Here is a 23,718-nt window from a genome sequence, read left to right as displayed (position 1 = left end):
ACAAAGAGAAGGAACATTCAAGAGAAAGATCACACATTCTAGAAAGAATGTTATACTTTAAACTACAAAGTGGAGTCAGTACAGAAACCAATGATTTCCCCAAGATAACACGAAGTGTGCAATCCACATCAGATCAAAAGTCTTAGGCCAGGGACTTCCCTGGTGGCACAGTGGTTAAGAATCCGCCTGCAAATGCAGGGGACGCGGGTTCGAACCCTGGTCCTAAAAGATCCCACATGCCGCGGAGCCACTAAGCCCATGAGCCACAACTACTGAGCCTGCGCGCAGCAACAAGAGAAGCCACTGTAATGAGAAGCCTGCACACCGCAACACAAGAGTAGCCCCCGGTCGCAGCAACGAAGACCCAACGCAGCCAAAAAAAAAAAAAAAAGTCTTCCAGGCCAGAACTAGGCATAACCCTGGATCAAAAAAATCCCAAATTTGCATTCAAAGACCAAACAAAAGCTACAATGCAAAGGAAAATGAATCCATGCCAGCAGGAGGGCTAAATGAAATGCAAACTGTTAAAAGGAATAACCTGCAAGGTGAGGTGGTGAGGTGCAAGTACATATATACCTTGAAGGTAAGGAACCAGTCTGATGAATTTTTTTTATCTCCAGACCTTAGTGTGATTTTGGTTTTGATACTCAGGTGCAAAAGGACCAAGTGCAGGTTAAGGTTCTGGCCCTTCAAATCAAACTGTACCTAATAGCTTAACTGAACAAAATAAAAATCTGGGATGGGTGCAACTATAGTCAAAATATCCATTTCTTTCCCACTGGCAAAATTAACCAAGGGTCTCCAAATTATAGTTCCACTAGATGAAAGCCAAAGTTGAGGAAAAAAGACCAAAAGTCACATATTTGCATGTATTATATCTCACCATAATATCACAGTGGTGATTAGTTTAAAACTAATTAAACAAGTTGTTTTTATTAAAACTAGCATTTGTTTTTATGCTTACCCTAATTTCTTGACGTATTCCAAATATCCAATTAGAATTTCATGATAGACTGCAGTCCTCAAGCATTTAGGACGGAAGAAATGAACACTATCCAGGTATGATATGTATACTCTCCTATACCAAATGGGGAGAAAGAAGCCTGGTCAAGTCACGCAACGAGTTCCTACTGATGTGGCTAAAAACACCTTCTCTCTTTTCTGTGCCCTTTGCTCACCTTGTCATTTTTAATGCTTATCACACAATATTACAGTTATTTAGGTAAATGACTAGATTGTGAACCCGTTGGGGGGTTTTGTGGGCCTGTGGCTCTATTACAGTCTCAGCACCTAGCAGGGGCTGAGACACTGTATAATCAGTCAGTATTGAGCAATCCAAACATATTCTGGCAGCACTCTTATTCTGGCCTTTATACTATTTTGGAAATGGAGAATTCTAAACCATATTCTACCTCATTTGTATGACATTCTTTCACGTACATCTCAGCAAGGTACTTGAAACAACCTAGAGTTAATTACATTTTCTGAAAAGTCATCAGTTTGTTTCCCATTTTGTATTTTAGGCTGCTGTTCACATCCCTTTCCCTATTACTATGACCACACAAGAGCAGTACTGAGCAGTATTTTCTAGTTTTGTTTTTGTTTTTTGTTTCACTTCAATACTACACACCTGAAAACTTGCATTTCCAAAACAAGCACATCAAATATTTTCTTGTCCATTATGCTTGTTTACCTTACTATAACTTCAAACTCCCACGCAAATTAGAAAGTAGCCACAGTAAAGTCTTACCTCTGGTTGGGCGGGGGGCAGTCAGAACCATACTCTTGAACGTGCATGCCAAAGAAACACAAGTCAACACCATCAATCTCCTCAAAGGCAAAGAGGGCTTTGGTTCGATATGGAAAGGATTCTGCCATCTCTCCACTATCTACAAACCTATACAATTCATGTTGGAGGAAAAGACCACAACATTTCATTCAGATTAGATTCATCAACAGTAACTGTGTATGAGCAATTGTGGATCCACAGAGAAGAAAAGGGGAAATTATTAGGTACCTTGCTTTCATGCCTGGTTTGACTTCCACAGTTTTGTCAGAAGCATGAACTACTCTAACAGTGACCTCTCCTGACTCAGGGTGATTTTGTCGCCTCAGAAAGTCATTCACACGATTCTCCAGAAAGGTGCCAAGCCTGGTAGATGGCAACCCTAAGAATTTAAAAGTTAAAAGTTCAGTAGTAACTAAGGTACAAATTTATTACTATCAGTCTTAAGTTTCAATACCAAATCTCATTTCTGCTTTTTCAATACTAACAAGATTACTTGCTACATTTTGTTAAGTTAGCGATCTAGTCAATACTTAAAAAAAAAAAATTTAATGTGGAACACTTCACGAGTCTATCATCCTTACAGAGCGCCATGCTAATCATCTCTATATCATTCCGATTTCAGTATATGTGCAGTTAAAGCAAGCAGGGTAGTTAATACTTTATAAATGTTATTTTCCCCAACGTTTTATTTTGAAAAATTTTCCTTTTCAGAAGAGTCAAAAAACAGAACACTCATATGCACTTTGCCTCAATTGCAGTAATATTTAACAACTGTCGGGTGCTTTGATAAGCTTTACAGAGGATTAAAAGCAACCTGTAGATCAGCAAAAAACTGCAAAGGCATCGTTCTACAAAACTAAAACTGACTGCCATCCCCACCCAACTGAAAAGATCACACAGGTCTAAATGCAGTCCCAACTAAGGGTATACACAAAACTGAGGGAATCATTCATGAGATGGCAATTCTGGGCAAGTATTTCCACATCTGGCCTCCATTAGGATATGTGTAGGAACAAGAAAAACACATAACCTCCTTCTTATAAATAACTAGGTCTAATGATTTTCACACCAAAAAGTACATCACAGTTCAACTTTAAGTACATCATGGAAAAATTATTTGGTTTTAACTTTGGTTAAATATTTCAAATAGGGGCTTCCCTGGTGGCGCAGTGGATAGGAATCTGCCTGCCAATGGAGGGGACACGGGTTCGATCCCTGGTCGGGAAGATCCCACATGCCGTGGAGCAACTAAGCCCATGTGCCACAACTACTGAGCCTGCGCTCTGGAGCCGGCGCTCCGCAATGGCAGAGACCACTGCAATGAGAAGCCTGCGCACCACAATGAAGAATGGCCCCCACTCAGAAGCGAAGACCCAACGCAGCCAAAAAATAAATAAAAACATTTTTTTAAAATTTCAAATAATGTTGAAAGAAAATAATTCATTCTGGATGTTTATTTTTAACTATGCTTCAGTGAAGCTTTGCCAAATTTTACCTGTAATAATGAAACTTACTTTTAGCAGAAAACTTATTTTCTTTTCTAGTTCGTGCAGTCTTCTTTAAACAGCCATCACAGACAAATCTAAAATGTAAACCAAGACTTTGCTTAAACAACTTAGAGAAACATTTAAAGTAACGTATGCTATAAAATCTATCTTATGTATGTGTAAGGTTGAAATTTAAAAGACAACCTGGGAGCAGTATTTCTAAATACACAACAAAGAGTTAATATAACCAATATACAAAGAGCTTTTAGAAAACATTAAGACAAAAAGGATAAAAAACCTAATTGAAGGCTTCCCTGGTGGTGCAGTGGTTAAGAATCTGCCTGCCAATGCAGGGGACACAGGTTCGAACCCTGGCCCAGGAAGATCCCACATGCCGCAAAGCAACTAAGCCCGTGTGCCACAACTACTGAAGCCCGCGTGCCTAGAACCCATGCTCTGCAACAAGAGAAGCCACGGCAATGAGAACCCCGCGCAACACAATGCAGAGTAGTCCCCAACTTGCTACAACTAGAGAAAGCCCGCGCACAGCAACGAAGACCCAACACAGCCAAAAATAAATAAAAATATTAGAAACAAAACAAAACCTAACTGAGAAATAGACAAAAGACATGAAGAAATGTGAAGGGCATATAAATTGGCACATGCAAATTTTGCATGCTCAAAGATGTTGAAGAATCACAGATTAAAGCAGAAAATTTGTTATGGCCAATCACATTGGCAAAAGTCTATATGCTACCAGTGGGAATGTAAGTAAGTACGTTTTGAAAGCAGCACTAATGTGTTTTTTAAAAAATATTTTTTGACTGTGCTGTGGGATTTTAGTTCCCTGACCAGGGATTGAACCTGAGCCCCCTGCATTGGAAGCCCAGAGTCTTAATCACTGGACTGCCAGGGAAGTCCAGCACTAACAGATTTTAAATGTACATTCTCTTTGTTCTTGCAATTACATAAGGATGTGTGCATAAGTAGAAATTCTTAGAAAAACTGGAAACCACATAAGTACTCATCAACCAGCTGGCTGATCTTCAGTTGCAAAGATCGCTGCAACTCCCTCAATTATCCTTACCCACTCTGTAATTAAGGAAAGCACTAAAAAGGCCTATCTAAAGACAAGCCATATAAACATCAACTACTGCGCTTTTCCTTAGTGTTTTTTTTCTGGAAATTTGTTAATTAGCCTCTTCTTTCCTGTGACCTCCGAACTAGCATCAACAGTCAGTCCAGGGAACTTTCCTGGTGGTCCAGTGGCTGAGACTCCACGATCCCAATGCAGGGGGCCCATGTTCGATCCCCAGTCAGGGAATTAGATCCCACATGCCGAAACTAAAGATCCCGCAGCCAAAGTTCTTGCATGCCGCTACGAAGATCCCACGTGCCACAACTAAGACCCGGCGTAGCCAAATAAATAAATAGATGAATGAATGAATGAATATTAAAAAAAACAAGTCACTGGAGGGAAAGCAACCTAGAAAATAAAGCTCTTAAAACAACAACAACAGTCCAGGAAAAGAGCAGAGAGTAGATATCCATTCTAATGAGAGTCACTTAATACACAGATACTCCCCCAACCCTTCCCTTGGAACAGAGCTGGGATCAGCCCCATTCCTGGAGAAAGAGAGGTAACCCATAGCAGTAAACACGTAAGTGTCACAATGGACAAAAATCCACTCACTGCCCATGAAAGGCATTGATGATGTGCACCCTGGGTAAATATGTGGAGAATATTCAGAAACAGAACATGAGGCCCAAGAATACCTAGTTCATTGAAGTCTGTATCTAGTCATTTTCATGCAACTTTGCCTTTCACTGGACAACACCTAGTTAACTATTATCCAACTCCCCAGAAGATTTTATTTTGTTAGTTTATTTATTTATGGCTGCGTTGGGTCTTCATTGCTGCGTGCGGGCTTTCTCTAGTTGTGGCGAGCGGGGGCTGCTCTTCGTTGTGGTGCACGGGCTTCTCACTGCGGTGGCTTCTCTTGTTGCGGAGCATGGGCTCTAGGCATGTGGGCTTCAGTAGCTGTGGCGTGTGGGCTCAGTAGTTGTGGTTCACGGGCTTAGTTGCTCCACTGCATGTGGGATCTTTCAGGACCAGGGCTTGAACCCGTGTCCCCTGCACTGGCAGGCGGATTCTTAACCACTGTGCCACCAGGGAAGTCCCCTGGTTAGGATGTGATTTAAAATCTTTTGGGGGACTCCCCTGGTGGCACAGTGGTTAAGAATCCGTCTGCCAACGCAGGGGACACAGCTTCGATCCCTGGTCTGGGAAGATCCCATATGCCTCAGAGCAACTAAGGCCGTGCAACACGACTACTGAGCCTGCGCTCTAGAGCCCGCAAGCCACAACTACTGAAGCCCGCGTACCTAGAGTCTGTGCTCTGCAACAAGAGAAGCCCCCGCTCGCCGCAACTAGAGAAAGCCCGCAGGCAGCAACGAAGACCCAACGCAGCCCAAAAAAACAAACAAACAAACAAAAAAAATCCTGGGCTTCCCTGGTGGCGCAGTGGTTGAGAATCTGCCTGCCAATGCAGGGGACACGGGTTCGAGCCCTGGTCTGGGAAGATCCCACATGCCGCGGAGCAACTGGGCCCGTGAGCCACAACTACTGAGCCTGCGCGTCTGGAGCCTGTGCTCCGCAACAAGAGAGGCCGCGATAGTGAGAGGCCCGCGCACCGCGATGAAGAGTGGCCCCCACTTGCCGCAACTAGAGAGAAAGCCCTCGCAAAGAAACGAAGACCCAACACAGCCATAAATAAATAAATAAATAAAATTAAAAAAAAAAAAAAACCAAAAAAAATCCTAACCACGGTCACCATTCAGTATGCGGTCACCATTCAGTATGCCGTTCAGTGCGATGTTCTCTCAGAGGCAGAAACAGAGGTGGCTCCTTGGAAACCTGCATTATCCATACCGTCTAGTTTTTCTACTGCAATGTAAGTAATGTTCAAAACCTAGCAGGTTTAATTGTGTCTAACATCTCCTTGCTGGTTTCCAGGTGCTACAGATTTCCTGTTACCCTCTATTGATAAATCTTTTGTATTTACTTTTGATGCACAATGACCACCAAAAAATTTAAAGCAAAATAAAGTATTTGTATATGGATTAAAACAAATAAGAGAAATATCTATGTTTTTGGATTCTAGGTTATTTAATATTTTAAAACTGGATTTTATTTTTCTTCTTTTTCTTTTTTTTCACATCCATCTCAATGTCAGTACCACTTATTTATTTATTTATGGCTGTGTTGGGTCTTCGTTTCTGTGCGAGGGCTTTCTCTAGTTGCGGCAAGCGGGGGCCACTCTTCATCGCGGTGTGCGGGCCTCTCACTGTCGCGGCCTCTCTTGTTGCGGAGCACAGGCTCCAGACGCGCAGGCTCAGTAGTTGTGGCTCACGGGCCTAGTTGCTCCACGGCATGTGGGATCTTCCCAGACCAGGGCTCGAACCCGTGTCCCCTGCATCAGGCAGATTCTCAACCACTGCAACACCAGGGAAGCCCTAAAACTGGATTTTAATGATCTTTTCCCAATCCAGAATAATGATCTTTTCCTAATCCAGAATGATCTTTTCCCAATCCAGAATAATAATTCTAGGGACTTCCCTGGTGACGCAGTGGTTAAGAATCCACCTGCCAATGCAGGGGACACGAGTTCGAGCCCTGGTCCGGGAAGATCCCACATGCCGCGGAGCAACTAAGCCCGTGCGCCACAACTGCTGAGCCCGCGCACCTATAGCCCATGAGCCACAACTACTGAGCCCGTGCACCTAGAGCCCATGCTCTGCAACAAGAGAAGCCACCGCAATGAGAACCCCGCAACCAAGAGTAGCCCCCGCTCACTGCAACTAGAGAAAGCCCGCATGCAGCAACGAAGACCCAACACAGCCATAAATAAATAAATTAAATAAATAAATATTAAAAAAAAAAAAAAAAAAAAAAGACTCTGCCTTCCAATGCAGGGGATGTGGGCTTGATCCCTGGTTGGGGAACTAAGATCCCATGTGCTGCGGGGCAACTAAGCCGGTGCGCCACAACTAGAGAGCTTGTGTGCTGCAACTACTGAGCCCGTGCCAAAACTAGAGAGAAGCCTGCACGCCACAGCGAAGAGCCCGCCCACTGCTACTAATACCCGATGCAGCCAAAAATAAACAAACGAACAAAAAGAATAATTCCAAGAGATAGTAACTTTGAAGATAAAATATAATCATTGCAGAGAAGACAAACTTCCTATAATTCACAACAAAGAAAAAGTCTAGGGAAAATACTGATGTCTCACCCAGATGGCCAAATGATCTCATGATGAAGGACACAGATCTGATGCATCTTTCTTCCACACTCCGTACATTCAACAAACCTGGAAAGGAAAAGTCAAAATGTCAAGATTAAATCCAAAAATTTAACCAAATCAAAAGTTCCAATATTTCCCAATTTCTGACAATTCAAAAGATAGCCAAAATTATGTCCAAAGAATTGAAGAATAGTTTTTAAAAGCTCTTTAGTGTAACACGTAGAGCAAAACTCAAAAGCAGTTTAGTCATTAAATATGAACTGTGACTATGAAATAAAAAGTGAAAGATCAAGATGACTGCTGCTTCAACTTCCAAGTGAGTCGGACACCATCATATCCATTCCAGGAACTCCTAGAATACCAGTACATCTCTGTACCGCTGAGTACCTCTGAAAGGACTCACTATAAAGGAGGGGATTATGAACTGGTTTGAAAATACAGAGGACAACAGGGCTGGAATAATGGCACTGACCAGAGGTAGCTTTGTGCTTCACTCAAGCCTACAAAACACCAAAATATTAGGTAGATTTAGTGAAATGTAAATGAATACTAACCATATGTAAATTTTAGCACTTCTACCATCTCTGTTAGAAGTATGTTATAGATTTAGTCCCAAGAATATAGAATCATCTCACTGGCTGTGCAAACCAAGAGAATGAAAGAAAGAAGGAATATCAAAGTGTACTGACTACTCAAGGGGAACTACTTACAGTTCAGGATCCAGAGTGTCATTTTTTCTCTTCGAAAATTGTTCTTTATTTATTGTACTAAGGAAAGAAGAGGGACCCAATGAGAACAAGCAACACAGAAAGATTAGCAGTCTGACTACTGTTCTAATAACCAAAGGACAAAAACCCCACCCTGTAAGTGGATTATTTAAATCTAAGAATATACCAAGGATACAACAGTACATTCTTGGCTCCCACAAAATGCACATTTACATGCCTGTTTTTGGAAAGGACTTTATAGTAAATCTGTTCCCATTTACAGGAAGAGGAGAACCTAGTAAGAACTAAAAACATGAATTTGTTCTTCTTTTCCTTTTAAAATCTTGCCTACTACTCTTAGTGTTAGGTATTTACACCTTCTAATACTTTAATGTGCCTAGACTGAGCTACGTATGAAAGATACTGTGTATAGAGGGAGCTAAACCACTATTTATAAAAAATACTAAATTTTCAGGACAGTCTAGTCAAACTTTTTATATTAATAAAAAATTTCAATATTAAGAATACATATTTCAGGTTACTTAAGAGTTAGCCAAAAAAAGGGTATTCATTTAAAAATTTTCACATGGCCTCCTACCCTGAAATCTAGCCTACCTCACTGCTCATAGCCTCACAAATACAGGAGCTAACAGTCTTATTCTCTACCTGGAACAAACTGCAGGGGGCCCAACTTTGACTACTGTGACTCTACCTCACAAAAATGAGGAATGAGGACATTTCCACATTTAAACTGTTTTCTACTAGTTACAGGCTAGAGATTCATCGCTACCTGGCCTAAGGTCTTGCTACCCAAAGTGTGTTCTAAAGACCAGCAGCCTAGAAGGACCTGGGAACTTGTCAGTACCACATACTCCCAGGCTCACTGCCGACCTCAGGACCTGCAAGAGGGGTTTCTACACTCTTCACAGTCAGAGTGGTGCTGTCCTAAGGTACAGAACATGTGGTAAGCTACTCAGTAGTACCCATGGTAAGGCTGCCTCCCTTTACTGCATCAGTCCTGACTTCCCTGGTTTAGCCAAGGTCAGAAAAATCTCTTAAGGTTCAAGGGGACCCAGTATCTACCCCAAGACCAGTACCAGACCCCACTATATTATATGTCAATGGTGACTGAAGAAAAAGTACAACTTGAAAACCCAATTTGGAAACACTAACCAGTTTTTCTCAGAAGCCCTGTTTTTACTAGTAACATAACAATTCCATACTTTTTGGGGAAATGTTCTGAATTGACTGTTTATTATAGGTTAAACCGGAAGAGAAGAAGCTGAAGAATATTAAAAGGACACCAAATAGTTCTTTCTTCCTAAAACAGTCCAAATTTGAGTGTGTAAACTAAATCTTAGAGATTAGAAGTACTATGAGGCAGTTTAGGCTATGTTTGAAAATTTTTCTTGGAATTTACCAAACCACAGGAGCATGTGAGATTGTGAAAGTCCAACCAAGTCTCTTTCTAATAAATCACTCTCACAAACTCCTAAACCCCTAATGATGTTAAATGATACTGACGATTACAATGACTTTGGTATCGTTAACCTTTATGAGAAGGCTGTAAGGTGGTTATATTTGTTCAATTCCCCTCAAACTCAAAACAGTTAACAATGAAGTTCCCTTGCACTGCAGCCTTTCACTTTTTAGGAGAAGCTGATTATTTCCCTATAGAAGAAATATATCTAAAATGACCATCCAATATTGATGTATTCCCTAGATCAGTACCGACACAACTTACTGCTATGATGGAAATGTTCTCTATCTGTGCTGACCAATATGGCAGCCACTAGCCACAGACTGTCTACTGAGTAACTGAAATTGGGAATTTTAAATTTTATTTACTTTGAATTAATCTGAATTTAAATAGCCACCTGTGGCTACACGATACTGGACAGCATAACCCAAGACCACTTAGAAGCCTGAGCATGATCACCTAACAACAAACTGAGAAATAAGAGAGTACTTTCCAAAATAATATAGTTACTTACGTTTGAGGCTGGGAAGGGTCATCCCCCAAAGAAACGCTCTCCCCTTGGATTTCATTGAAACACTTCTCACAGAAATGATACCTGTCGGCAAGAAGGCCATACTGGGGTGAACTGTTCCGTTCACACAACACAGCCCAAGCCAAGCAACGAAGCCACCAATCACAGCAGGCCAAGAGGGGGGCGGGAGCAGAGAGCAGGTCATCAACGGCGACAAGGACATTCAATGATGCAGATTTATGGGCACCACAGTTTGGGTTTTGTTTTTGGTTTTTGTGTTTTGCAATCAAAGCCAAGTGCAGACAACGACAAGCATGAGGGAGGAAAAAAAAAAACACAAAACAAACGAAGAAATGAGGGATTGCAGGACAACAAAAAACATAAAAGCAAGACAAGACAACACAAAGCAGAAAGCCAAGGCAAAGCACAGATTAGCATTAAATATCTCAATGGGATCACAAGTAGCAAATGATTACAGCAAATAAAACAAACAAGTCTCACACAGACCTACACCTTTTCATTTTAGTAATTAATGCTACTTGATGCAAATAATCGAAAATAGGATAAATATACTGTGGAGAGAAGAACTACTACTCTATTACCTAAACACAGCAAAGAAAAAAACCTCCCCACTTCCAAAGAAAAAAATCCACTATGGATACAGTACCAGGAAATAATCATCTAGAAACAACTGTGGTCTGAAAAAACACCCCAAATTTCCTTTTGATCCCAAGGAAGCCACATACGTACAATAAAAAGTCTGCACAAGCAGTTAAATACTGATTGTAGCCACCAACTGACATAGTTCAAGAGGGAAAAGGCAGTGGTGTATGCAGATACATGATTATACATTCCTGGGTGCTGCAGATTGGTGCTTAAAATCCGAAAAAGGTACATAAATGCCAAGATTATAGCATGAGATTATAGCATGCCAGCTGTCACTTGCTTTTTTGAACATAAGGTGCTAATAACAACTTGAGCCCCACTTTTCCTAGGTTTTAAGGAGTAAAACACTATAGATTCTTATGACTACACAAAGCATTAGGGGAGTGCACCTAACTTTTTGTAAATAAAACAAAAAGTTTAAGTGACTTTTTCAAAGCTAGAAATACATCTGTAGCACACAAGTTCAGCAAAAACGACCACCATGGGTTTGGGTCATCAAAGTATTGACTGTCCAGCCTTGCTTTTTTATTTACACCCCATGCCAGCTATACTGTTGGCTGATTACACAAAATAAGAGACAAATCATGATTAAGATAGATTAGCGAATCCAATTTGTGTGATTACAGCCCTTATTTGAGCAGGAGAAAATAAGGCAGAAGTGTCTAATTTATTAGAAGCCTACCGTCCGTGGTCGTATGCAAATCTTTGTAAGGAACAGTCTGGTACAGAGCTCTTTTTAATGTGCTCAACAGAGGCAAAGCCAATACTCTGGGATCCTTTGTTTTTACATATTCCAAGAAAAACTTAGGAAACATTTCCTAAAAGATACAGCTGGCTAACAAACTTTTGGTTAAAGTTTTCTGGGTGGTTTTGGGAATGGCAATAGATGGCAGCAATTTCACAGAGAAGTAGACCAATTCGTTTGAAATTTTTTTGTTTTGCCTGAGGCTGTGGTGAGCTATAAAAGGACAGTGGGAAAAAAATATGGGGCCTGGGACATAATCCCAGGTATGCCACCAACTCATAAAGTTGCTTAACTTCTTAATGCCTTGGGTTCCTGCCTTATAAAAATAAGGGCCCAGACAACTGATACAAAGCTACTTTCTACTAGAAAACCGTTTACTTCAGCAAACAAAGGCAGAATGCAAAGACCAGAACTTGTGCTGTACAGTTGTTTTCAAGCAAGTTACACATGAACCACGACTGTATGTGTGCTGGTCCATCCGCATGCACTCCCTGGACACGCGGACACTCTGACCATGGTCCACACAGGTCGAGCTTACCTGTTCTGGTAACTGTAGTAAGTGGCATCACGAGGGATTGTGCATAACTGTTTGCCATAGCAACAGAGTGTCTGTGGAGAGAACTCCAACTGCAAAAGAAACCATTTGTTAAATATGGTTTGAAGGGCAAGCTAAAATATTTACACTGGCAAGTAAATCAGAAACAGAAGTTAGTGAAGCCTTACTTCTCATTATGTCTCTTATAATGGGTTATTTCAGTTTCCAAGACAGTTCACTGAACTAAAACTAATCTAGTTTGCTACTGTTTTATTCCACCACTCTGAGGTAAGCTTAACAGTCATATCCTTCCACCAATTACCAAAGAACTGAAGAGGACAAGAGGAACTCAATGTGAATTGCCATGCACAGGAAAACTAGTACATGCCACGCCCCGTGCACCACAGGTAAATACGACCAAGTCCCTACCCAAGATGAACTTACAATCTGATGACTCAGGATTCTAACTGGCAAGTTTTCCATGCAGTTCTTATCTGTGCAAACATTTCTTACCTTTCTGCCACAGCAGTATCCAAGGCTTTGCATGACTGGGTCAATTTCTTGTTCAAAGACCTCAGACAGCTTGGAGCAGTATTTGTACACCCGTGATGTTTTCCGATTATATAACCAAGCATTGTTGAACATAAGCCAAATGTCATCCACATACTGCCAGGGCTCCTGATACTGTCCAGTGTCTAACTTCCTTTTGATAGTAGAAAGATCCATGGGGCTCTTCACAATATCAAAGTAATCCTAGAAGGACAAATGACACCAAACAACATTATCCAAAAGTCTCAGTGTATTCAAGGTCCACAGCATATCTTGCTATAATCATTATAAATTTTCTGGATAATGTTGAGTCTTTGATGTGTCTGTATTTCCAAAGAAATGATCGATACCCATCACTTCTTTAAATCACTAGTCTACAGAGATATGAAGCAGCCAGGGGCAGAGAGAATAACAACTACTCTAGACTTTGTAGGAGCAAGCTGATTGTCTACAGGAGCGATTCCAGATACTTTACCATAGTACATCTGTGATCAACTTAAAAGACCAAGAAATCAAAGACCCTTCACACTTTAGTACTAGATGGGGCCTACAGATGAAACTAAGCCCAGAAAATATTGGTGATCCATCTAAGGCCACAGAAAAATATAGGAAAAAAAAAAAAAAAAAAGATTCCAACAGATTTTTGCCCCTCAAAGCACTCCAATGACTTATCCAATACCACTTAAAATACTCAAATGAAACCTCCCAGCAGCCTGGTGTATAAAGGCAACTTTACAAGCAGATGAAGCTAATTTGGATCTATCTTTTCTATCACGAACTACTGCTACTCAAGTGATAAAAATAAATAAACCATATGATCCAGCAATCTCACTCTTCGATATAGACCCAAGAGAAATAAAAAGATACACAAATTTGTATGTAAACATTCACAGGTGTGCTATCCTCAACAGCCAAAAAGTATAAACAACCCACATGTCTATCAACTAATAAATGGGTAAAGAGAATGTATGCACAACCGTATGATGAAATATTGCTGGGCTGTAAGAAGGAATGAAGTATTGATTTGTGCTACAATATGGACAAACTTTGAAAACATTATGCTAAGTGAAAGAACCCAGTCACAAAGAACCACATACTGTAAGACTCTCTTTGATGAAATGTCCAGAAGAGACAAATCCACAGAGGCAGAAGGCAGACCAGCAGTTGGTTGGTAGTAGGGGCTGTGGGTGGAAATGGGGAGTGACTGCTTATGGAAATGGGGTTTCTTTTTTGGGGTGATGAAAATCATCCAAAACTGACTGTGGTGATAACTGCACAATTCTGTTAATACACAAAAACCATTAAATTGTGCACTTTAAATGGGTGATTTGTACAATATGTGAATTGTATCCGAATAAAGCTGTTAACGAATTTTAAAAGAAAAGAGAAGTACCACCACATACTTACAGGGATTCCTAGAAGCTGGGGGTCCACAGGTTGACGAAAGGGAAGGGATTCTGGATCCTGTCGGTAAAGTGCCTCCAATGTCGGCATCAGTGCTTGTCGTAACTCTTCAGGTTTGAAAACTTAAGAAGAGTATATTTGAAATTAGTTACCAATTAAGCAAAAGAGGAAAAAAAGTTCAAGTTGAAACTATAAAATATATCTCAAGACTCAGAAAACACAAAATTCCCTACATTGTCCCCATGAAATATCACTAAGGGTGTTTCTATTTCCTGGTTCAGATAGATCCTTTAAAACACCTTGTCTAGTCACCTTTAAATATCTTTCATGGCTCAGATAATTTCTCAGTCAGAAACCCACTTAAGATAGTCTTGACCGAGTAGAAGCAGAATGCTAAGCCTTCCAAAAATTTATGAAAAGACTTGTCAGAATGTTCCAAAAGATACGACAGGCGGGGGATGCTGTGAAGCAAGAACGGAAGAAGCCCCCCTTCCTGGTATCAGCATGTAACAAGTCAGAAATTAGACCTGGTGCTGTCTTATTGCCAAAGGAATCAGAGCCACTGAAGGCCAAGAGTCCTTCATTGAAATGCTTGATGTTTCAGAGCTTCAGCAGAAGACGTATTTACTATTTTAATGGCAAATGTTAGGTTTCAGTCTAAAGAAAGAACTGAATTGTTATTGCCAGAATGATGGACTCAGTTGATCAAATTATGCTCAAATGTGTTCTCAGTATGTCTCCCAAAAGTCAGGAAAGATTTGCTGGCATGTCCCAAATGGAATTAATTTAAACTACCATTTAAGAAGCTGGCCATTAAGGGTCCAGTTTGAGCTTTGAATCACTCTGAGCAGAGAGGCCTTATTATTTCTTCTATTTACAAATTAATTTTATCTTCAAGGGGGTATATCTGTCAGTACCTTGAGTATTTTTTCACCACATGGTGGGGGCTGACATGAAAAAAATCAGACAAATAGACGGGAGAATCTTCTTTGTCTCATACTTTGTTGTGCTCAAAATAAACAGAATTTGAGCCAGTTTGTGAGATTAGCTGTTTTAAAAGCAGATGCCTAATATTAAGATTGGGTTTGTTGCAGCCTAGATCAAAATAACATCTCCATATATAACAAACATTTATTCATTCATTCATTGGCCATGCCATGCACATGCAGGATCTTACTTCCCCGACCCGCGGGGGATCAAACCCATGCCCCTGCAGCGGAAGCGTGGAGTCTTAACCACAGGACCGCCAGGGAAGCCCCAACAACCTTATTTTTAAATGAAAATAATTTTTTAACCCCATCATTTTAAAGTATATTGTATTTATTCACGGAGCACTTTTGTACACATCATCTTCAGGAGCCAGCAGATTCCTCTTTGAGGTAAGTCCTACCTGTGCCACTGAAGGGGTCACTAGAGCCACAAGAAGTTCTAGTCCTAATAAACTAGTTAGTAAACTAATTTCTGTGGGAATTGTTTAACACTCTCTGCTAAGCATTGCTGCTTGCTTGGCTTGACTCATTATATTCAGTAGCGTGGTTCAGAGCAGAGACTCTGAATCAGCCTGCCTGGGCTGAGTGAGCTGGGAAGTGTTACTTGACCTTGCTGAGCCTCAGTTTTCCTGCCTGTAAAACAGGGATCAGTAACCTCACAGAGGGGCTGTGAAGTTCTTAGATGAGACACGGCAGGTTGTGGCACAGTGCCTGGTGCACAGCAGGTTAACAAAAAATATTATTATTGCTATTATTTCCTGCCTTTTAGTCAAGGATATTATTTAATAATTTCTGTCCTCTGACAAAGATAATTTTGAGGAATTGTTAGCCACCCAGTGACTGTAGGAAGCACATATACCTAAAGGAAAGAAAATTTCTTCTCCAACATTAGCACTAATGAAGAGACCAGGCCAAGGGCTCCAAGCGTAATGAAATCACATTAAAATTCAATTCCAAGGCCCAAGAAACCCAATCTCACTCTACTAAGGTCTTTGGTTTTTTCTCTGCCTCCACAAACACAGAGCCTAAGAGACTCACTCTTCTTTTTTGACTGTCCTGGGGCTGGAGATGACTGGGTTGCTGAAGTACTTGGCTGGTCTTCCTCCTCTTTTGTTTCAGTTTTTAATTCAGCGCCTCTCTCTTCTGTTTCTGTAGGTTCCGCTTTACAGTCTTCTGCTTTAGTCTAAAAGGCAAGGTAGGAATTTTTGGTTTTCCAAAGACATGTAACTGAGAAGCAATAACATCATTATCTTATTTACTCTCCCCTGTGGATGTAGCTGAAGACCCTTTTTCACATGGAAATCAATAAAATGAGACCTAATTATAGAATACTTTCCCGGAACGTGTGTGAGTTCCTAGACAGAGGTCCTAACCAAAAAACAGCAGTAACTGCCCTACTCTCACCTCTGGAATATCCTCTGGCTGAGTATCTGCTGGTTCTGGTGCATCTACTTCCATTTTAGCCTCCATTTTCACTTCCTGTGAAGGCTGCTTCTCAGGAATGGCCTGAGAATTCACTTCCGTGCTACTAGTAGATGGAGGGTTTGATGCCTGACCTTCGATGCTTACAGCTGGCTGGGAAAGCTGGGTAGAAAGAGAGGGAAAAACAAAAAGTTTGCCTATTACACACAACAAGATGGCATGATTAACTACCTATTTTTAGGCTAGTGTCATTACACCCACTGATGGTGCTTTCACTTACTCGACCTTTTTCGCCCCCTTTAAGTAAATTACGCTCAAGAATAGGAGACTGAGGACTTGCAAATATCGGTTGGTTGGCTGCAGATAAAAGAGTAGGCAACTGTTTCTTCAGTAACTCATTCTGTGGCAGTGTGCCTGGGAGCGGGGTTTCAGAAATGACTACCTCAGAGGAGTTCATGTTTATAGAAAAATGGAAGGAAAATAAGGATGACTGGCAATCTTTTCTTTTAAACTTCTCATTAGAAAAGGTTTCAAATGTACAGAAAAGTAGAGAGAATATAATGAACTCCCACAATAAGCAGCTGTTTTGAATCATCACATTCTAATGGGATAACTAGCAATCTCTGTTTTTTTCCCTAAGTCTTCCAATAAGATATCTCATAATGAGAAATTAGTATTTTCAGAAAGTATCCTACATAGAATTAAGTTTCCTTTCTGCATCCTGCCTTTCCTTACATATCAGAAGCTAAGATGAACCAGTCATGGATAAGCAACGTTTTATGAAGTAGCTATAACTCATGGGGATCCTCAGTTTGCCAGTATGACAGAGAACTGAAATATTAGTATCAGTGATCAAGTAGAAAGTTTTAGATTGTGACACATAGAGTTCTATTAGTAAGGATGCAAGTATTAGATGTGCATTTGGATCTCTACTATATAGATAACAAGCCTTTCATTTCACAAGGAAGCTACCGGTTTGTTTCAGGCCCACAGTTTTCTAATCTCTTACATGATGAATTTTCTAACTTTGGCTAGTACCACAGACACTCATAAATCGATGATTTTGTTCATTTGCTCTTGAGTACATCAGTTCAGACTGTATGAAAAGATTCTTTAAATATTTGTAAAGTTCACGTGGGGTATTAAATGTGCTGTCGATGCTCTCCCCTTGTCACCTCTCCTTACATGCCTTCGAGCCTCGGAATACAACATGACCATGGTCAACATACGATCTAAACAAAATCTTTTGAGCTCCTCCTACGTTAGGTACGACAGCAAGAAAAAAGAGAAAGAAGGTCTGTAACTAAACAGATTCTAGTCTAATTGGGGAGACAACAATAAGAGAAGAAACAACACAGAAGAGAAACAGCACAGGGAATTCCCTGGCAGTCCAGTGATTAGGACTCGGCACTTTCACTGCCATGGGCCCGGGCCTGGATCCCTGGTCGGGGAACTAAGATCCCACAAGCCGTGTAATGCGGCCAAAAAAAAAAAAAAAAAAAAAAGGAAGAAAAGAATAAAGCAACAGCACAGAAGCAGTGTAAAACTACAGCACAGCCGACATGATCCTGCTTAAAGCCCCGTCTCTGCTTACTGGAGTTGCCGGCTGCGGAGGCAGCAGTGGCGCCGTCGGGGTGGGCACAGAGGCTGCTGTACTCTGCTGGGACAGAGGTTGCTGCTGCGCCTGGTCAACTGAAGGAGCAGCAGGAAGTGAAGGCTGCACTTGGGGAGGAAGTTGCGTTGGTGGCGGTGTAGGCGTTTGTCTTGGAGGAGGATGTAGAGCCTGGGACTGTGGCCCAGGTGGCATGGCTGGAGGTGTAGGAACAGGGGCTGGAATTGCTGTTGCTGGTGGCTGCTGAGCCCCTATGCTTGGGGGAGTGTGGTGAGGGGTTGGGGTACGACTAGGTACAGGTGAGGGTGAGTTCTGATGCAGAGCTGGTTGAGGGAGAGGGGGACAGTGAATGTGGCTCCCTTGAGACCCAGGAGGCATTATAGGAGAGTTCACAGGGCAGGAAGAACTGGACATTTGTGCCTGTTAAAATGAAAAACATAACAAGATGCAATTCAGAACAGAATTAAAGAAATATTTACATAGGCAGGCTATATACATTTAAGGACACAAACTGATTAAACAGAAACCAGCAATGTATGCCTCCATTTCAAAATGTGTCAAAAACTCTATTATTGGGGTCATATCTTTGGAAAATCCAACCAATACAGTATTTAATTAAGTAGACTTAAAAAAAGTCAGCAGAATGGCCTCAGCCACTGCAGAGGCACGGGACAGGTGAGCATGCAGTGTTTTCTGGCTGTCCTATGCTCTCTTCAGCCAGGGTTCTTCTTTCTGCATTGCAGTGCTCAGTAAGACATCATTTTAAAGAGAGTTCACTATTTTAAAAAATGGTTAAAACTATTTTATTTCATTTAAAATCTAATCTTTCTTACTTATTAGCAATCAATACCACTTCTGTGTCACAGAGTAATCCTTTCATGTTCAGAATACCGTGTCCATAACTGTTCTTATTAAAAGCTTAATCATCTATTTCCACCCATTATTTGCTGTCACCCTTCTCTGTAAAAACCCAAATTAAGAGAAGTTTCAGGAATCACGGAAACAAGTTTAAAAAAAGACAAAAACAAAAACCCATTTGTGAGACATACTTGAGACACTGGTGCTTGACTGCCAGACGGAGCCAAAGGCATATTTGTTACATTCATTCCCTGTGTTGAGAACTGAGTCTGAGGAAGGAACTGGCTCTGGCTGGAAGGCTGCTGCATGCGAGGCCCATAGCCCATAGGCTGTACACACATACAAAAACAAAAACAAAAAAACACAGAGCACCAAATTGTTTTTTTTCAGTTATTCTACTACAGCTGGAATTACCAATTGCTCTGGCCCTGCTATGGGGAGGGTGGGGTAGGAAAGGAAGAAAGTGGTGCTACAACAGCTGACGCTCACGCCAAGATAGTGGAGAACAGCCTCACAGCTTACCTAAGCCCACCGTAAAGAAATTACACAAATGCATCTAGAATGAGGCACAGAGGTAACTGTCTACACACTCCGTTTGTTTTATAAGTGAGGAGAGCGAATCACAATTTCGTGAGGTCTTTGCTTACGTAGGTGGTATTGTTAAAGCACAAACTATAAGACTCCATAATGACTAACTATGGATACCAAAGGCCAAGAACTTCATAGTCTAAGAAAGGTATTTGTTTCATAGGTTAAAATGAAGCATAAGACCCCTCATTAAACACAGCAGACTGGTGCTAGACAACTCCAAAAAGGCGTAACAACTGATAGCACTAACTAACTCTGAGAGGCAGGGTAAGGGTTGAGGCCAATATGGAAACCTGGATGACAGGTTTAGAATTTGCATAAGGAGCAGTGAGATGCTCAGAGGCCATCTTCTCCACTCTCTAAAATCAGGCAACTGCTCCTCCGTCATGCTTGACAGTTTCCTGCCTGGGTAGGTTCTGTGTTTGGGGAAGAGAGGCATTACGGAAGAGAGATGACTGTGTCAAAGTATGCAGACTACTCAACACTGAGACTCCAGGCAGCGGCAACTGGCTGCTCTTTTAAGCTTTCTAGTACTGTGACTATGTAGGAACGGTATTTGGAAGGAAATCTTTCTTTTAGTGTTTATTTTATATAAATTATAATCAAGAAAGTTCTTAACGATACAGGATCCTATAATAAATATACTTTAGACACCTGCTTTTCCCACTTAAAGCTGTAAACACCTTTCATGCCATCATGTAAGTTCTGAAATTATTGCTTATGAAGCATTCCAATTTACAGATGTACCGTAATTTAAACATAATGAATCCCTTACAGTACATTCAGGCTATGGCCTTTTCCTAAAACACAGTACATAATGTAGCATCCTTAATATGAATTTTCTTCAAATTATATCCTTTTAGTATCTCAGGAATTATTTCTGTAGGATAAATTTCTAAAAATAACGCATACAGGTAAAAGAGGTAGGTGAAAATTAAGGACTTTAGTATTCTCTGCCTAATTGTGGTATATGGTTTAGTTTTAATTATTTAATCATGTCTATACTAAGGGCAAATACAACAGAATTATAGAAAAAAATCAACGTTAAGAATTAATTATGTATAGTTAGCTGTTTAAGCAAGCGTGAGAATTTTTTCTCTCAAAGAAAAAGGATTTTAGAAATGTCAAGTAAAGGCCAAAAAGATTACCCAGAGGTCAAACTTACCGGGTTGAGAGTTCCAGGTTGGGCTAACTGTCCATGGTGCTGAAGAGGAGAGGTTTGCCGGGGTCCAATAGGGGGCTGGGGCATGCTCATCTGGCCAAATTGATTCAAACCTGTGAATAAGTGTAAAATATTAGATCTGAACACCTTCATGTAATTGGAGAATAAAAGAGTTCTTATTTATGATTCTATGACACTGTATCAGGACAAATAAAGGCACCTGCTTCCAACTGTGAATCTCTTGTTTCATTCACAGCAGCCACAGAAGGGCACTGTTAATTAATGTATGGCCTCTGAACCAAATTTTACAATCTGGAATAAATTTCATCTTGGCTAGTTGTTTTTAAATGGATGCTTGATCATTTAATGTCTTTTGCCCCTTGACCTGTCAGCCAATCTGCTCTTCACCCTTCCTTCCTCCCTGGGCTCCTACTCTAATAAAAGGCTTTCTGATTTCTCAGGCAGGTAATTATGATACCTGCTGCTGGCCTGCGGCAGATGTCATCTTGTAATACACTAGGAACTCTGTTAAAAAAAAGCCGTGGTTAAGTACACTGATTTCTTTCATAACTTACCAGGTTGTGGAGTTATCCGAGGCATCATCTGGTTTGGCACACTGCCACGGATCATAGATGGATCAGGTAGAGGGCCATCTAGAATGGAATAGAGAAATGGTTAGAAATGCATCTTTCAGGCAGCCATTCCCCTTTAAAAAATAAAGCGTAACTTACAGAATTCAGTCTGAGTATCAAAAAAATAAAGTTATGAACTAGACAGGAACCTGAAGAAAATGTTATTTCTGGAACACAAGAAGATGCATCCAAATGGTTTTAGTACATTTCTTTATGAACCAGGGTGCTTTCAGCACTGACAGGACAATAACATAAAAGCTCATATTTAAAAAGACTAATACAGCATTCAATATGCTGTTATTTGGTCAAGCCTGATTATTTCATTGGTATGAAGAATACCTCTATAGACAATAGCCACAGATTTTGTCCAGTGACCAAGTTTGACTGTGTACCCCAATAATGTGTTTTTATGCATACAAGCCCACTGTGAACAGACTTTAAATAATACACATATCATACTGCACTATATCTCACGCACCTCTTAAATACAAAAATAGAAATAACTAAGAATGATGAAAATATACATATGTATATACTCTAAATGTATATTAAAGAAACTAGCACCTTTAATATGAAAATAGTTTCCTTGGTTTGCTCACTAATTATGTTTATGGTATCTTCCGTTTTTTTCTTCTTTCTTTAAAGCTTCCAGGTAGGGCTTCCCTGGTGGCGCAGTGGCTGGGAATCCGCCTGCCAATGCAGGCGACATGGGTTCGAGCCCTGGCCCGGGAAGACCCCACATGCCGCGGAGCAACTGAGCCCGTGTGCCACAACTACTGAGCCTGTGCTCTAGCGCCCTCGAGCCACAACTACTGAGCCCGCGTTCTGCAACTACTGGAGCCCGTGTGCCTAGAGCCCGTGCTCCACAACAAGAGAAGCCACCGCAGTGAGAAGCCTGCGCACCGCAACGAGGAGTGGCCCCCGCTCGCTGCACCTAGAGAAAAGCAACGAAGCAGCAACAAAGACCCAACGCAGCCAGAAACAATAAATAAATAAAATAAAATAATAAAATAAATAAACATATATATATATAAAAAAAAAGCTTCCAGGTAGTATTTACTTTAGAGACCTTTCTCATTTCATTTTATATTTTCTTCAATATTCTGTGTAGTACTTTTGATCTTTTTGTTTAAAGTTTAAAAAATTTGGATTCTTCTACAATTAATTCCTGTGTATGGGGTAAGACAGGAATCTCAGTCTATAAACATATACTTAGGGCTACTCAGTTCCACTAATATTTGTCCCTACCTTACTGCACCAGTACCATCCTGTTTTTATTTTAACATAAGACTACAGTTTAACATCTGATAAACTTTTAACTTGGCTCAAATTTCTGAAGAATTCAAGTAAATTCTACCACACCCAAGTATCTCAAATTTGTCTACTTGTCTCTGTATCTTAGTTACTGCCCTAGTTCAAACCATTAGCACTGAGGCAGTGTCCACAACTCTAGTCTTGACTTTGTTTCTGAACAATTGTTCTCCTACCTACTCAAAAAATACCTGCATTTTCCCTTGCTAGTGGGGCCTCTGTGTATGCTGTTCCCTCTGCCAGAAATGCTGTTCTCAATTCTTTTCACATCATGGCTCAATGAGAAAATACATCTAGCACAACACTGCAGTTAACAAATGAGGCTGCTAAAAGTTCTCCAGTTGACTACTTCAAGGCCTGTGGGGGGTAAATTTCTCAGCCCACTTATAAACCACTAATGGCCTCAGAGCTGGTACCTGCTGGCTCATTTGGCACTATCTATAGGTAGCCAGCTTTCCCTGACTCAAGAAACACAGGTTTTCCCTATCACAGCCTTTCACACATCATTTAAATAGCCTGTATTTTTCCTCACCGTTGTGTACCCACACCATATTTCACTGCTTGGAACCTAGTAATGAGTCAATAAATGAATAATGGAATGCACGATCATCTTGGCTATCCAGTTAATTCATTAGGTCAAGAAGGCTGAAACTGTCAAGATGAATTTCAAATGATGCTTCTAAAAAATAAACAGTTCTTAGCCTTTGAACATATTGGGTCAAGAAGGAAGTGTGACAATATAAGTAACATGATATTGATTGTTTAGGATGTATCAAAGCCAGTAAGGTATTTGAACCTGCTCAGTCTACATCTATTGGCTGGCTGCCTACCATATGCAAATCAGTGAAAACCTGTGGACTATCACTCCCTAGGTGTCACTATGACAGAATAATATCTTTGGCACTAAAAATGATGCCATATTGTCAAGCCATGTCCAGAAATCTTCAATATACTGTTCAGCTTACTG

At 40.7% G+C, this 23,718-nt stretch overlaps 1 protein-coding gene and 1 non-coding gene across 2 annotated transcripts in view; both read right to left on the bottom strand.

Annotated features, from left to right (window-relative positions):
* Nucleotides 1-23,718, bottom strand: part of EP300 (E1A binding protein p300) — a 73,397-nt gene that overhangs the window by 9,276 nt on the left and 40,403 nt on the right. The window contains exons 11-26 of the mRNA XM_068559917.1: nucleotides 21,384-21,461; nucleotides 20,812-20,921; nucleotides 19,250-19,387; nucleotides 18,183-18,620; nucleotides 16,571-16,750; nucleotides 16,205-16,349; nucleotides 14,181-14,299; nucleotides 12,738-12,977; nucleotides 12,228-12,316; nucleotides 10,282-10,362; nucleotides 8,291-8,347; nucleotides 7,569-7,646; nucleotides 3,304-3,371; nucleotides 2,018-2,168; nucleotides 1,751-1,897; nucleotides 965-1,078 (exon numbers count right to left, since the gene is read on the bottom strand). Coding sequence (XP_068416018.1) covers nucleotides 965-1,078; nucleotides 1,751-1,897; nucleotides 2,018-2,168; nucleotides 3,304-3,371; nucleotides 7,569-7,646; nucleotides 8,291-8,347; nucleotides 10,282-10,362; nucleotides 12,228-12,316; nucleotides 12,738-12,977; nucleotides 14,181-14,299; nucleotides 16,205-16,349; nucleotides 16,571-16,750; nucleotides 18,183-18,620; nucleotides 19,250-19,387; nucleotides 20,812-20,921; nucleotides 21,384-21,461 — 2,233 coding nt within the window. The remainder of the gene's footprint in view (nucleotides 1-964; nucleotides 1,079-1,750; nucleotides 1,898-2,017; nucleotides 2,169-3,303; nucleotides 3,372-7,568; nucleotides 7,647-8,290; nucleotides 8,348-10,281; nucleotides 10,363-12,227; nucleotides 12,317-12,737; nucleotides 12,978-14,180; nucleotides 14,300-16,204; nucleotides 16,350-16,570; nucleotides 16,751-18,182; nucleotides 18,621-19,249; nucleotides 19,388-20,811; nucleotides 20,922-21,383; nucleotides 21,462-23,718) is intronic.
* LOC137775968 (U6 spliceosomal RNA) lies at nucleotides 2,329-2,431 on the bottom strand. The gene has a single exon (XR_011076096.1). It is a non-coding gene; the product is annotated as a U6 spliceosomal RNA (small nuclear RNA).

The sequence above is a fragment of the Eschrichtius robustus genome, chromosome 13 (assembly GCF_028021215.1).
Source record: "Eschrichtius robustus isolate mEscRob2 chromosome 13, mEscRob2.pri, whole genome shotgun sequence".
Classification (NCBI taxonomy): Eukaryota; Metazoa; Chordata; class Mammalia; order Artiodactyla; family Eschrichtiidae; genus Eschrichtius; species Eschrichtius robustus.
This window is presented reverse-complemented; position numbering and strand designations above follow the sequence as displayed.